The 15,089-nt window shown below is 38.7% G+C and overlaps 2 protein-coding genes across 2 annotated transcripts in view; one reads left to right on the top strand and one right to left on the bottom strand.

Moving 5' to 3' along the window:
* Window positions 1-11,694, bottom strand: cyb5a (cytochrome b5 type A (microsomal)). The gene is made up of 5 exons (XM_014180637.2): window positions 11,369-11,694; window positions 6,400-6,528; window positions 2,600-2,629; window positions 2,293-2,327; window positions 1-1,017 (listed from the first exon to the last, which is right to left on the bottom strand). Exons 1-5 carry the CDS (start codon window positions 11,501-11,503, stop codon window positions 933-935), a joined length of 414 nt encoding a protein of 137 aa, XP_014036112.1. The 5' UTR covers window positions 11,504-11,694; the 3' UTR covers window positions 1-932.
* Window positions 11,695-12,264: 570 nt separating this feature from the next.
* The window catches only part of cssa29h18orf63 (chromosome ssa29 C18orf63 homolog), a 39,553-nt gene continuing 36,728 nt past the window's right edge, over window positions 12,265-15,089 (top strand). Inside the window, exon 1 of the mRNA XM_014180635.2 lies at window positions 12,265-12,549. The gene's annotated coding sequence lies outside the window, so the exon portion shown is untranslated. The remainder of the gene's footprint in view (window positions 12,550-15,089) is intronic.

The following is a 15,089-nucleotide window of genomic DNA, read 5'->3' as shown; positions in this document are numbered from 1 at the left end:
ACACTTCTATGAATTATTTTATTGAAAAAACTAAAATGGCCGCTGTACAATTACATTTGATTGACTGTCGATTAGAACATTCAGTGGTGAACTTCTTACACACATTAGCAGCAAGTAGGGAAAAACACATTGTACGGTTCAAGGGAAGTCACATGGAGTCAACTTAATCCCCACTTAGTTGTTGCACAATGCAAGCTTTTGGCCTACTTGGTCTATGGAATGTTGATACCAATGGCACCAGAAATGTGGGACCATTGGGTCTACAGTTTTGCATATTGATGTTAAATGAACTCATTCACTCTTTATAGCATATATTATGCACACAGTACTCTACTGACATACATTGTGCAATTTAAAGCATGTCTCTTGCTATATGCATATTGATTTAAAAAAAGACAGCTAATGCAAAACATTATGTAACCTGAGCCTTTATGATTTGAAATGGCAGTGGGTTGAGCTGCAGACTCATTAGTTCCGTTCCAAAATGAAGGTAAATTCAGTCTAGCTATGCACAGGTAAGATGTCATAGCCTGCTCTTTTAAGCTAAACTGCAATTTTCAGTTTCAATCGAAGGGTTACAGTATGTTCGAGTAATAGTGAATCGTAACATATTACAATAACATAATAACAATTTTACATTCTCAATTCATTCTTGTTAATAATCTGTCTGAAATATCAATATGTAAATCAGGAGAGGAAAAATAAGATTAACAAAATAACAAAAGTATATGCCTTCATTAACATGATGCCGAGTAATTGGGTGAAAAACATTAAATGAATCATGGATATTGCAGTACTGCATATGAGCTGTGCAAATCCCCAAAACTAGCAGTGGTTTCTCAGGGGTCAAATGTAGGCTCTGTAGCGGTCATTTTGTAGCCAGTGATTGTGATTTACATTTGATTGGCAAAGGTGACAGACCAATGGCACGGTCACTGCTCCACGGACGTGTACATGCGGTACATAACCGTGATAACTGCCGCAGCCAAACCGGGGATCAACCAGTTTGTCCACCAACTGTTGAGGGCAGAGGAAGAACAAGATACAGTAAGTACATCAGTAAAACGGACAGCTGAAACAGCACAAAAATGATAAACACTAACGTCATAGAATAGCAAACAATAGTTCTGCCAGATTGCAGGACTAACCTGCACTTGAAAAATCATCCCATAGAATTTTTGAATCAGTCAAAAGTTTGGCCACACCTACTCATTCAATGTATTCTACATTGTAGAATAATAGTGAAGACATCAAAACTATGAAATTACACATATGCAATCATGTAGTGACCCAAAAATAAGTGTTCAACAAATCAAAATATGTTTTGAATTTTAGATTCTTCAAAGTAGCATTCTCTCAACCAGCTTCATAAGAAATGCTTTTCCAACAGTCTTGAAGTTCTCACATTTGGACTCATCAGACCAAAGGACAGATTTCCACGGTCTAATGTCCATTGCTCGTGTTTCTTGGCCTAAGCAAGTCTATTCTTCTTATTGGTGTCCTTTTGTAGTGGTTTCTTTGCAGCAATTTGACCATGAAGGCCTGATTCACACAGTCTCCTCTGAACAGTTGATGTTGACATGTGTCTGTTACTTGAACTCAGTGAAGCATTTATTTGGGCTGCAATTTCTGAGGCTGGAAACTCTAATGAACTTATCCTCTGCAGCAAAGGTAACTATGGGTCTTCCTTTCCTGTGGCGGTCCTCATGAGAGCCAGTTTCATCATAGCGCTTGATGGTTCATGTGACTGCACTTAAAGAAACTTTCAATGTTCTTTTCATTTTCCGGATTGACTGACCTTCATGTATTAAAGTATTGATGGACTGTCGTTTCTCTTGCTTATTTGAGCTGTTCTTGCCATAATATGGACTTGGTATTTTACCAAATAGGGTTATATTTTGTATACCACCCCAACACAACTGATTGGCTCAAACGCATAAAACCCACAAATTAACTTTTAACAAGGCACACCTGTTAATTGAAATGCATTCCAGGTGACTACCTCATGAAGCTTGGTTGAGAGAATGACAAGAGTGTGCAAAGCTGTCGTCAAGGCAAAGGGTGGCTACTTTGAAGAATCTAAAATCTTGTTTAACACTTTTTTGGTTACTACATTATTCCATATGTGTTATTTCATAGTTTTGATGTCTTCACTATTATTCTACAATGTAGAAAATATCCATAGCTCATGCAAATGCAAACTTGCCATAATAAATTCTAATTTTAATCAGTTTTGTTTCAACCTGGTTCAAAACCAAGAATATGAAAATGGCATCAGGGGTGCCTACATACCTTGAGGTTTCCTCGATTGTGGTGGCAAGTGACTCCTGTTAGAAAAGGAAAGTCTGTAAGACCTCACAAATCTTTACATGGATATCTCTATCTTTGAGTAGACCTATCTTTATGATTAATTGTATTGTTTTATATGTACTGTACATGTGAACTACAGTTTTCAAAATAAACCTTGATGAAGGCAGCTTACCATCGAAATGTCAGTGACTTATTATCGTCGGAGCAAAAACATATGGTTACACCTTACTATGTGTGCTGAAATTTGAGTAGCGTAACTTTTCACATTTGAGATCGTTGTTTTACTTACTGAAGGTTTGGCCATCTTTGGCCGATCATCCTACACAAGAGAGAGGAAGGAAGAGAGGGAGAGGTTGTTTATTATGCTAGGAGTTGGCAGGCATAAAAAAAAAATAAGACCAGGCCTTCCTTCCCCTTTAGATTACACTAGATGTGGATGAAGGCTAGGGTTGCACATTTTGGGGAATATTCAGAGGTGGAAATTTTATGTGGGAATATATGGGAATTAATGGGAATATATGCAAATTAATATTAACACCATTTAAATGTTGATTTTTTTTGCATTGGATATATTTACCATATCATATGGAGACAGAAACATAAACCTTTTACCTTATCATAAGTAGACATAATTGCAAATAATTAAATCCTTCCAATAGAAATAAAAAACAAAACAATTTAGTTAGGAATTTAACTTTAATTAAATGAGTTGACTCTTCACATGGAATGACTTCACTGAAGAACAAAAGAAAGGGAATATTGAATGATCCCCAATCATCCATCGCATCTCCCAAAAACATTTTCAACATACATCTGTAAAATGATAGTCTAGAAACTAAAGCTTTGGTTGTCTTCCTCTCAGGTTTCCATGTCTTCTCCCTGGACCTCCTCAATGTCCACCTCTTGAACATCAGACTCTGAGGCCTCATCTTCACTGTCACTTTCCAACCTTGTTGAGGATGGCTCGTTGTCAGGCTCAATAAGCCTCAAGTTTGCCCAGATGGCCACCAATTTTTCAACCCTTGTATTGGTCAGCCTGTTGGGTGCTTTGGTGTGTGTGTGTTCCAAAACAAGGACCAGTTGCATTCTGAGGCGGCTGATGTTGGTGGGATTTGGAGGATGATGGAGGCAACAGGGGAAAGAGCCTGAGATCCACAAAGTCCCTTCCACCAGGTGGCTGATGAGATATGTTGGCACGACTGCCATATTGCATCTCCATCCCAAAGACTGCCAAGAACCTCGCCCTCATCCAGGCCAAGGTGGCAAGACACGGTAGTGATGACACCATAGGCCTTGTTGATCTCCGCACCAGACAGGATGCTCTTGCCAGCATACTTGGGGTCCAACATGTACGCTGCGGTGTGTTTGGGCTTCAGACAGAGGTCTTCATGCTTTTTGATGTATTTCAGAAATGCAGTTTCCTCTGCTTGGAGCAACAGTGAAGTGGGTAGGGCAGTATGGATTTCTTCTCTTACATCTGCAAGCAGAGTCTGAACATCAGACAGGATGGCATTGTCTCCCTCAATCCGTGCAATGGCTACTGTTATAGGTTTCAGGAGTTTCAGGCTGCTTACCACTCTCTCCCAAAATACATCATCCGGGAGGGTCCTCTTGATGGGGCTGTCCATATCGGGAGACTGTGATATGGCCATTTCTTGGAGAGACTCCTTCCCCTCCAGGAGACTGTCAAACATGATGACAACACCACCCCAACGGGTGTTGTTGGGCAGCTTCAATGTGGTGCTCTTATTCTTCTCACTTTGCTTGGTGAGGTAGATTGCTGCCCAACTTGATGACTCTTCACATACCTAACCATTTCCTTGGCTCTCTGGAGCAGAGTGTATCCATTGTTTTCAGTGCCATGATGTCTTTCTGGAGCAGATTCAATGCATGAGCAGCACAGCCAATCGGTGTGATGTGAGGGTAGGACTCCTCCACTTTAGACCAAGCAGCCTTCATGTTCGCAGCAGTCTGTCACCAGTGCAAATCCTTCTGTGGTCCAAGGTCATTGACTGCCTTCAGCTCATCTGCAATGTAGAGACCGGTGTGTCTGTTGTCCCTTGTGTTTGTGCTCTTGTAAAATACTGGTTGATAGGTGGAGATGATGTAGTTAATTATTCCTTGCCCACGAACATTCGGCCACCCATCAGAGATGATTGCAATACAGTCTGCTTTCTCTATGATTTGCTTAACCTTCACTTGAACTCTGTTGAACTCTGCATCCAGCAAATGAGTAGATAAAGCATGTCTGGTTAGAGGGGTGTATGCTGGGTGAAGAACATTCAGAAATCTCTTCCAATGCACATTGACTGTGAGCATCAGAGGTGAACCAGACATTCATTAGCATTTCTCTGACTACATTCCTCCATTGAGACAAAAAAACTTCTGATTCCAGGAGGACCATGAGCTGTTGCTATCGATAAGGTGTCTGATTCATCATTTTCACCTCGAATAGAAGTTGAGGTTGCTTGTTGTGAGCGCTGAGGGAACTTTATGCACTTGGCCAGATGATTCTGCATCTTTGTTGAATTCTTCACATATGATTTGGCACAGTATTTGCAAATGTACACAGCTTTTCCTTCTACATTAGCTGCAGTGAAATGTCTCCACACATCAGATAGGAAACTGCCACAGGCACTGTAAAGATTATAAGAAAAAAATATATAGTCAAGAGTAAAAAGATATATAGTATAGAGTCAAAAAGAAATATATACAATTCCATGTACAGATAGTTAAGCAGTTAGATTAAACAAATCCTTTGTAAGATAAATGTTTTTTTTTAAATGAAACATGTATGGAAACAGGTGAATTAACACTCATCAGTTAGCAGGCTCAAGCAAGCTAAAAACCACATGGTAGCGAAAACTAGCTAACAGAAATTGTTAACAAGTTAGAAATTATTTAAACACACTTTGCTGTAGGCCACTATTTACTAGTTAACAAAAAATCATGCATGTCATATAGATAATATCCACCCCACCCAGTATTGTAATCAAAACTTACCAGAAAACATGTAGTCTTTGGCTCACACAGTGTAGTAATGTGGGCTCAATAGCATCTCATTAGTGTGCAAGATCTTGAGAATCAGCTGTACATGTGATGGAAGAATGCACTGTGCATGCAGAGGTTTGCAATTCCATTGAATTGGGGATTGTTTAACCAAAATATGCCACAAGACCTAGAATTGCCTTATGTGTATCCCACAAAAAAGGTTCACGGTTATAAGCTAACTTTTTTTCATGAATTTAAGCAAAATTCCCGGTCTTAACTTGCCAAGGGAAATTTGCAGAAAAATTCAGGAAATGTACAGAAAAGTTCAGACCCTTTGCAACCATAATGAAGGTTGAGAACTAAATTATTTCTATACTCTGCAGCAAAGCAGTTCACTAAAACAGACAAAATGTAGAGCTATTGAGTGTCACATCAGCCAACTGAAACCAGAATGATTCATTACTCAACAAATATACCCAATGAAAATTAAGAGGTCTCTTCCATATCATTGCCATAGCAGGACTATGGGACCACTGAAACGTCCTACACAACATCTTGGTCATATGCCTTCAATCAAGATGACAAAAAGAGAATGGAAGGGTAGCCAATGTCAGTATGCTTACATTCAATGAACACAACAGGGCGGACAACACAACCACAATACCATATTGTATTCTAACAATCCAGTCTCATGCCTCAAAAGAGAGAAGAATTTGCCTGCTAACTCTGAAACCTATACAACTTAATTTTATGGTAAAGAAGATGACGGGTACTTACTTAGAAACAATAACAACCTATGAATTACTTTTGGAATTCATTAAGACAAACACTACCAGTTGAATAATAGTGCAACCAGTACCGCAAGTGCTACAAAGAGTTTTGTATACAGGTTGTTAGTATACTGTAGTAATGTAAAATTAGAGCATTTACACTGTAGTACCCTAAACATACCTCTCTTCCCCATGACCAAATAACACCATATTATTGGGTTTTGGGATACTGCAATAACACTCGGTAGAACCCCTGTTTCTTATTGCCAGAGACAAAAGTTAGGTAAAGCTTTTTAAAAGGCATATTTGAAACATGAAGAGTGCTTACTGGATGCAGTTCTCCAATGATCATGTTGGCAGCCATCTCCTTGGCATCTGATGAGTGCCCGACATCTTCAAAGCTCTCTGTGGCATCACCGCCTGCCTGTTCCCTCAAGACCTCCTCTCCACCTGGGTGCTGTAATATACTGTACATGTCAGAGTAGTTCTTTTCAAGCAATTTAGGCTTGTTGATGGCATACTAACAAGTGTCCATTACCACTCTTTAATTCTCAACCATGCTAATGTTAAACTGTAACTAAATGGCCAATTGGGCAAGGAGAGAACTGGAAGAAATAATGTAACATAGTATTTTTTGCATAATATTACAGAAACATAAAAAGTCTAGAACACACACCTACATTTGGAGACTGTACAACAGGTTCAAATATTTAATAATGGAACAGTAAGATTTGTCATGCTTGACCTATTGACTGCGTGTTATTGGCCTAAATAAGGATTCCCCAAATTCCACTATAAACTTGTTTTTAAGATACCTTTTTAAAACCCTACTGAAAAAATGAACAACTTTACAGAGTAGAATAGAACTTTATGGAATAGTACTTTATTGCCCATCTTGTGAAGGGAATTTGTCTTTTGCTCCTAAGCCCAACCCCCTAGACACACCCACACACACACACACACACACACACACACACACACACACACACACACACACACACACACACACGGTCTACCACAGTGCAGCTCCCCTGGAGAAGTTAAGGGTTAAAAAGGTACAATATGCAGAAATCACTCAGCCATTTCCTGGTTGCTAAAATTCAAATAGTTCGCCTAACTTCAGTTTATGTGAGAATCATCGTACCATCTAAAAAGCTGTGAAATATATTTGCAATAATCAAACATTTTCGTATTTTCAGATGTTTTAAGCTGACATACAAAACCAGAAGTAAAAGATGCAAAAACAACCTAAGAACGGGAAGCCTAGAAATAGCATACATACTGTAGAAGAGATCTACTGCTTCTTCTTTCAATAAGAATGACAGATCTATAACTCACATTTCTATGTGAATTTGGTCAGGTCGCCCAAAAAGTTATATATTGCAGCTTTGAGTGTCTTGCTCAAGGATGGATATGGACATCTTCGCTGACCATCAATGTACGACTCCCATTGAGAAAGCATTGGAAATCACGGATATGGATAAAATCAATGGGCCAGTCTGGCATTGCCTTAAATGCCAATTTTTTTAACTATTTTATCTGGCATTATTTCATCTTGTCATTCATTTCTCTAGGGTAGGGGGCAGTATTTTGCCGTCCGGATGAAAGGAGTGCCCAAATTAAACTGCCTGCTACTCAGGCTCAGAAGGTAGGATATGCATATTATTAGTAGATTTGGATAGAAAACACTGAAGTTTCTAAAACTGTTTGAATGATGTCTGTGAGTATAACAGAACTCATATGGCAGGCAAAAACCTAAGAAAAATCCAACCAGGAAGTGTGGAAATCTGAGGTTTGTAGTTTCAAGTGATTCCCTATCCAGTATACAGTGACTTAGGGTTAATTTTGCACTTCCTAAGGCTTCCACTAGATGTCAACCGTCTTTAGAACGTTGTTTCATGCTTCTACTGTGAATATGGAGTGAACAAGAGGGCCTGGAAGTTGATGAGTGAGAAAATGACATGAGCTCAGAGGCGCGCACTCACGTGAGAGTTAGCTGTGTTCCTTTTCTTTTCTGAAGATATTGGAATTGTCCGGTTGGAATATTACTGAAGATTTATGTTAAAAACGTCCTAAAGATTGATGCTATACATCATTTGACATTTCTACGAATGTAAATATAACTTTTTTTGACTTTTCGTCATGAGATTTGTGCGGGCTTCCTGCATTTGGAGTAGTGGACTGAACGCGCAAACAAAAGGAGGTATTTGGACATAAATGATGGACTTTATCAAACAAAACAAACATTTATTGTGGACCTGGGATTCCTGGGAGTGCATTCTGATAAAGATCATCAAAGGTAAGTCAATATTTATAATATTATTTCTGAGTTTTGTTGACTCCACAAAATGGCGGGTTTGGTTTCGTGTCTGAACGCTGTACTCAGATTATTGCAAAATTTGCTTTCGCCGTAAAGCTTTTTTGAAATCTGACACAGCGGTTGCATTAACCTCTTACATCTAGACGTTCCGCTAGCGGAACACCTGCTCCAATATCCAATGATAGGCGTGGCGCGAATTACAAATTCCTCAAAAAAACCAAAACTTCAAATTTTCAAACATATGACTATTTTACACCATTTTAAAGACAAGACTCTCCTTTATCTAACCACACTGTCCGATTTCAAAAAGGCTTTACAGCGAAAGCAAAACATTACATTATGTCAGCAGAGTACCCAGCCAGAAATAATCAGACACCCATTTTTCAAGCTAGCATATAATGTCACATAAACCAAAACCACAGCTAAATGCAGCACTAACCTTTGATGATCTTCATCAGATGACAACCCTAGGACATTATGTTATACAATACATGCATGTTTTGTTCAATCAAGTTCATATTTATATCCAAAAACCAGCTTTTTACATTAGCATGTGACGTTCAGAACTAGCATACCCCCCGCAAACTTCCTGTGAATTTACTAAATTACTCATGATAAACGTTGACAAAATACATAAATTATTTTAAGAATTCTAGATACAGAACTCCTTTGTGCAATCGAGGTGTCCGATTTTAAAATAGCTTTTCGGTGAAAGCACATTTTGCAATATTCTGAGTAGATAGCCCAGCCATCACGGCTAGCTATTTTGACACCCACCAAGTTTAGCCCTGACCAAACTCCGATTTACTATTAGAAAAGTTTGATTACCTTTGGTGTTCTTCGTCAGAATGCACTCCCAGGACTGCAACTTCAATAACAAATGTTGGTTTGGTTCAAAATAATCCATAGTTATATCCAAATAGCGGCGTTTTGTTCGTGCGTTCAAGACACTATCCAAGGGTGACGAAGGGTTACGCGCCCAACGCGTTTCGTGACAAAAAAAATCTAAATATTCCATTTCCGTACTTCGAAGCATGTCAACCGCTGTTTAAAATCAATTTTTTATGCCATTTTTCTCGTAAAAAAGCGATAATATTCCGACCGGGAAAGCGTGTTTACGTACAAAGAGAGAGAAAATAAAAACATGGGATCCCCTCGTGCACGAGCCTGAGTCTCATAGTACTCTGACCGGCCACTATCCAAACACGCTAATGTTTTTCAGCCAGGGCCTGCAAAGCCACGATTCAGCTTTTTGCCGCCTTCTGAGAGCCCATGGGAGCCGTAGAAAGTGTCACGTAACAGCAGAGATCCCCTGTATTGGATACAGATAATCAAGAAGGCCAAGAAGTGGTCAGACAGGGTACTTCCTGTACAGAATCTTCTCAGGTTTTGGCCTGCCAAATGAGTTCTGTTATACTCACAGACACCATTCAAACAGTTTTAGAAACTTTGGAGTGTTTTCTATCCAAAGCTAATAATTATATGCATATTCTAGTTTCTGGGCAGGAGTAATAATCAGATTAAATCGGGTACGTTTTTTTATCCGGCTGTGAAAATACTGCCCCCTAGTCATAACAGGTTAAGGAGAAGTGTATCTACAATTCTTTAAATAACTGTTGAATATTTTATCAACGTTTATGATGAGTATTTCTGTAAATTTATGTGCTCATTCACCGGAAGTTTTGGGAGGCAAAACATTTGTGAACATTACATGCCAATGTAAAATGGGGTTTTTGGATATAAATATGAACGTTATCGAGCAAAACATACACGTATTGTGTAACATGAAGTCCTATGAGTGCCATCTGATGAAGATCATCAAAGGTTAGTGATTCATTTGAGCTGTATTTCTGGTTTTTGTGACGCCTCTCCTTGCTTGGAAAATGGCTGTGTATTTTTTCTTGTTTAGGTGCTGTCCTAACATAATCTAATGTTATGCTTTCGCCGTAAAGCCTTTTTGAAATCGGACAATGTGGTTGGATTAACGAGAAGTGTATCTTTAAAATGGGATATAATAGTTGTATGTTTGAGAAATTAGAATTATGAGATTTTTGTTGTTTTGAATTTGCCGCCCTGCTATTTCACTGGCTGTTGAATAGTGTGTCCCGCAGCGTCCCACATACCCCAGAGAGGTTAAGCTACATTGTAATAACAATAGGATAGGCCCATGAAAAGTGCAAAGAAACCCAAGAGAGAAAATTATATTGATGAATGTTATGAACACTTAATAGTTTGGGTAACAAATCCAGTTTGAGACATGAGCTGACTGAGACCAATCATATTTGTGTAAATTTAGTTAATTAGGGCTATGTACTATGAACCAATTTAGAACAGTCCATTTGGAAACCCTATAACCCTAGACATTTCATCTGTGAAATACTCAAAATGTTATACACAGAGAATATTGAAATACTGCTAGTTAGCATGAGGACAAAAAGGGCAGTTTTCTGGGACAAATAGCAGTATTTAAATCTTCTCAATGTATCAGTGTGGATAATGGTACAATTTGGAGTACAGTGGCATATCCCATCCCTGCACTGAGGTACGTTTTCCGACCTACATCTAGCGCTGGCTCCACAGTGTCTTAATGTAACCATGATTGCGTTCCGACCCCAGCGCAGCTCGGTGTAAACAAGCATAATGGTAGGGGTCTTAATCTGCTGGCTACCAGGAACCAAAATGCTACAAACCCTCAGCAGGTTTGATTGCTAGAGAATGGTCTGATAGTTATTCATGCTATAATGTGACGTTACTATCCTCACATAAACATTATTTATGGGATGTTCACACAATTGTAGGCCTATATGAAATGAAGCCTTGGATGATTGCTGAGAAAAACTGGCCAGTGTTTCTCAATCCTGGTCCTAGGCTAGAGAAACACTGGTTTAGTTGACCGTTGCCATATGGACGTTAGCCTAAATCAAGTAACATTTGATGGGCTATAATATGAACCATTCGTGTAACCTAACTTTCTCACCTCTTCCAGAAATTTGGTGACATCGTAGACGTTAAAATTGATTATAATCCATGTACTCTTGAACGTATTCTGTTCCTCGATTTCTGACAGTCGGTAGTATTTTACAGCTTGTCCGTTCTCCTCTTTATCCTCCATTTATATTTTAAATAAATACACCTAATGTGAATCCAGGAAAGAATTATGTTCCAATCTTACAAATATTTCGATGCAGTGACTATGTACAAGTACACACGTAACGACATTTAGCCTAGATGACAAAGTGAGTTCAGAGATTTGTATTGTAATTCCTGGCACGCACCGGGAAGCTCCACCAGACTTGCCCATAAATGCGGTGATTGGTTATTTTAATATTCCTTTTCATTCTGAGGCTCTCTTATTGGTGTACTCCATGTCAGTCTGTCCCAGATAAAATAGCATTCAGGGTGACTCGGCTAAGGTTCACAAAAGTTCATCCGGATGGCCTATCTCTCACGCAATAACATGGACATGCATTTCTACCTGGTGCATTGTATAGGAATGTTGAAAAAAAATGCAACAAAATAACAATGTGAAGTGCAAAAAGGCGTTGTCCTTTCCTACTGTGTGCAAGTCTAACTAAATGCTGTTTGGGCGACTCTTTAGCTTAGTCTAATGTAAATCAATAAATACAGAAACAACTAAAAAAACGTATATGCGTTATGCATGGGCTACAGTGAATGCTATTGATTATACATCGGCTAGATAACCGATGGAACTATGCACTGATAAAAATGTTGACATTAAACATTGCAACCACACACATTGATGAAATGTGCAGCAGATTACTCTTTTGTGATGTCTAATGATAGCATGATGCAGGCAGAGCATGGTTCCGGATGCACGCGATGGTTTTCCCGCCCGAATGAGCATCATGAATGTGCCACGAAGAGTTATCTATTTCGAATTTCTGATGCTCTCTGATATTTTCGTTGGTAGTTTAGCTAGTTAGCGGTCACAGCATTGTCCCAATTAAAACGTTGTTACCCAGTCAAGTCAGATAGTGTTCTTGCTTATAGACTTGTGTAGCCTAACCAGGTTAGTTATTTAGCTAGCCAGTCAAAGAGGACAATGTGACTAAATAAAGGTGGCTAGCTAACGGTAGCTAGCTAGGTACAGAATCCAGTTCCATCCAGGAACATATCTGTGATACAACTGTTCTGCAGGTGAGTTATCATTGTTGGGAGATAGCTAGCTATATTGTTAAACGCCAGGCCAATGATGGTGAAAGGCTGCCAAAGCTCATGATTGTGTTCTCTACAACAGGACTTCTCAAAGTGGGGTCTGCGGAGGTACTGAAGTGCAGTGGGTTCATGCCCAGACCTCAAAGTATAACGTTATACATGGATTTTTTTTAATGAAATGAAAATACTTTTTTGTCACATGCACCGAATACAGCTGGTGTAGACTTTACTGTGAAATGCTTGCATTGAACCTTTCCCAAGGATGCAGAGTAAAAAATAAAAAAATAGTAACACAAGAGGAATTGGAATTAATTACACAAGAATTGAGCTATATATTATACAGGGAGTACCAGTACCAGATACATGTGCAGAGGTACGAGGTAGTTTAGGTAAATACTGTGCCTTCAGAAAGTAAGTTATTTACACACCTTTACTTTTTTTCACATTTTGTTGTGTTACAGCCTGAATTTAAAATCGATTACATTACGATTGGTTTTGGCACTGGCCTACACACAATACCTCATAATGTCAAAGTGGAATTCAGTTTTTCATTCTTTTTTAAAACAAATTAATTCAAAATGAGAATGTTATATGTCTTGTGTCAATAAGTATTCAACCCCTTTGTTATGTCAAGCCTAAATAAAGTTCAGGAGTAAAAATGTGCTTAATGAGTTACATAATACGTTGCATGGACTCACTGTATGGAATAATAGTGTTTAACCTAATTTTCTGTACCCCCACATGTACAATACCTGTAATGTCCCTCAGTTTAAAAAAAAGCTTAGCCCTTTGAGCATGGTGAAGTTATTAATTACACTTTGGATGGTGTATTAATACACCCAGTCACTACAAAAATACAGGTGTCCTTCCTAACTCAGTTGCCAGAGAGGACGGAAGCCGCTCAGGGATTTCACCATGAGGCCAATGGTGACTTTAAAACAGATACAGAGTTGAATGGTGTGATAGGATCAAAATGAGGATGAATCAACAACATTGTAGTTACTCCACAATACTAACCTAATTGACAGAGTGAAAAGAAAGAAACCTGTACAAAATACAAATATTCCAAAACATGCATCCTATTTGGAATAAGACACTAAAGTAATACTGTAAAAAATGTGGCAAAGCAATTAACTTTTTGTCTTGAATACAAAGTGTTATGTTTGGGGCAAATACAATACAACACTGAGGACAGTACCACTCTTCATATTTTCAAGCATGGTGGCGGCTGCATCATGTTATGGGTATGCTTTTAATCGTTTAGGACTGGGGAGTTTTTTAGGATAAAAAATAAATGCAATAGAGCTCAGCACAATCAAAATCCTAGAGGAAAACCTGGTTCAGACTGCTTTCCACCAGACCCTGGGAGATTAATTCACCCTTTAGCAGGACAATAACCTAAAACACAAGGCCAAATCTACTCAGAAGTTTCTTACCAAGAAAAAAGTGAATGTTCCTGAGTGGCCGAGTTACAGTTTTGACTTAAATCTACTTGAAAATCAATGGCAAGACCTGAAAATGGTTGTCTAGCAATGATCAACAACCAATTTGACAGAGCTTGATGAATTTTGAAAAACATAATGGGCAAATGTTGCACAATCCAGGTATGGAAAACTCTTAGAGACTTACCCAGAATAGTCACAGTTGTAATTGCTGGCAAAGGTGATTCTAAAATGTATTGACTCAGGGTTAAATACATATCTAATCAAGATATATTAGTGTTTTAATTTTCATAATTTTTTTTACAAATCTTATAATTTTTTCCCCACTTTGATATTACAGAGTATTTTGTGTAGATCGTTCACAAAAAAATGACAATTAAATCCAAAATGTGGAAAAAGTCAAGGGGTGTGAATACTTTCTGAAGGCACTCTACAAAAAATTATAATTCTAAAAACCTGTTTTCGCTTAGTCATTATGGGGTATTGTGTGTAGATTGATGAGGATAATTATTATTTAATCCATTTTAGAATAAGGCTGTAACTTAACAAAATGTGGAAAAGTCAAGGGGTCTGAATACTTACCGAATGCACTGTATGTACATTAAGGCAGGGTAAAGTGACTAGGCATCAGGATAGATAATAATAAGAGTAAAATAAAGAACAGAGTAGCAGCCGCAAATGATTAGTATAAAAGTGTGTGTATGTATGTGTGTTTGTGTTGTGACGGGTTTTGTGTGGCACTGTCAATGTATAGTGTGTGTGAGTGTGTATATAGTGTTTATACATTGTCTAGTGAGTGTGCGTAGGGTCAGCGCAAGATAGGGTCAGTAGAGATAGTTCTGGTAACCATTATTTGACCATTTAGCAGTCTTACGGCTATTTAGTGGTCTTATGGCTTGGCGGTAGAAGCTGTCTCAGATCCAGTTGCAGAGAGAGGTGTTCAGTCCCAGGGTCCCTAGCTTGGTGGTGAGCTTGGCAGGGACTATGGTGTTGAACGTTGTGCTGTAGTAGATCAACACCGTTCTCACATAGTTATTTCCCCTTTTGTCCAGGTGAGACAGGGCAGTGTGAAGTGCAATT

The sequence above is a fragment of the Salmo salar genome, chromosome ssa29 (assembly GCF_905237065.1).
Source record: "Salmo salar chromosome ssa29, Ssal_v3.1, whole genome shotgun sequence".
NCBI classification, from domain to species: domain Eukaryota; kingdom Metazoa; phylum Chordata; class Actinopteri; order Salmoniformes; family Salmonidae; genus Salmo; species Salmo salar.
The sequence above is the reverse complement of the archived record's forward strand: the minus strand, read 5'-3'. Positions and strand labels throughout refer to the sequence as shown.

Excerpts from the sequence above, each read along its gene's own strand:
- cyb5a (XM_014180637.2), bottom strand. The coding sequence starts at position 11,503 with ATGGAGGATAAAGAGGAGAACGGACAAGCTGTAAAATACTACCGACTG. Across the intron at positions 6,529-11,368 it reads TCACCAAATTTCTGGAAGAG|CACCCAGGTGGAGAGGAGGT; the intron begins GTGAGAAAGTTA and ends AGTATATTACAG. Across the intron at positions 2,630-6,399 it reads TCATTGGAGAACTGCATCCA|GATGATCGGCCAAAGATGGC; the intron begins GTAAGCACTCTT and ends TCTCTTGTGTAG.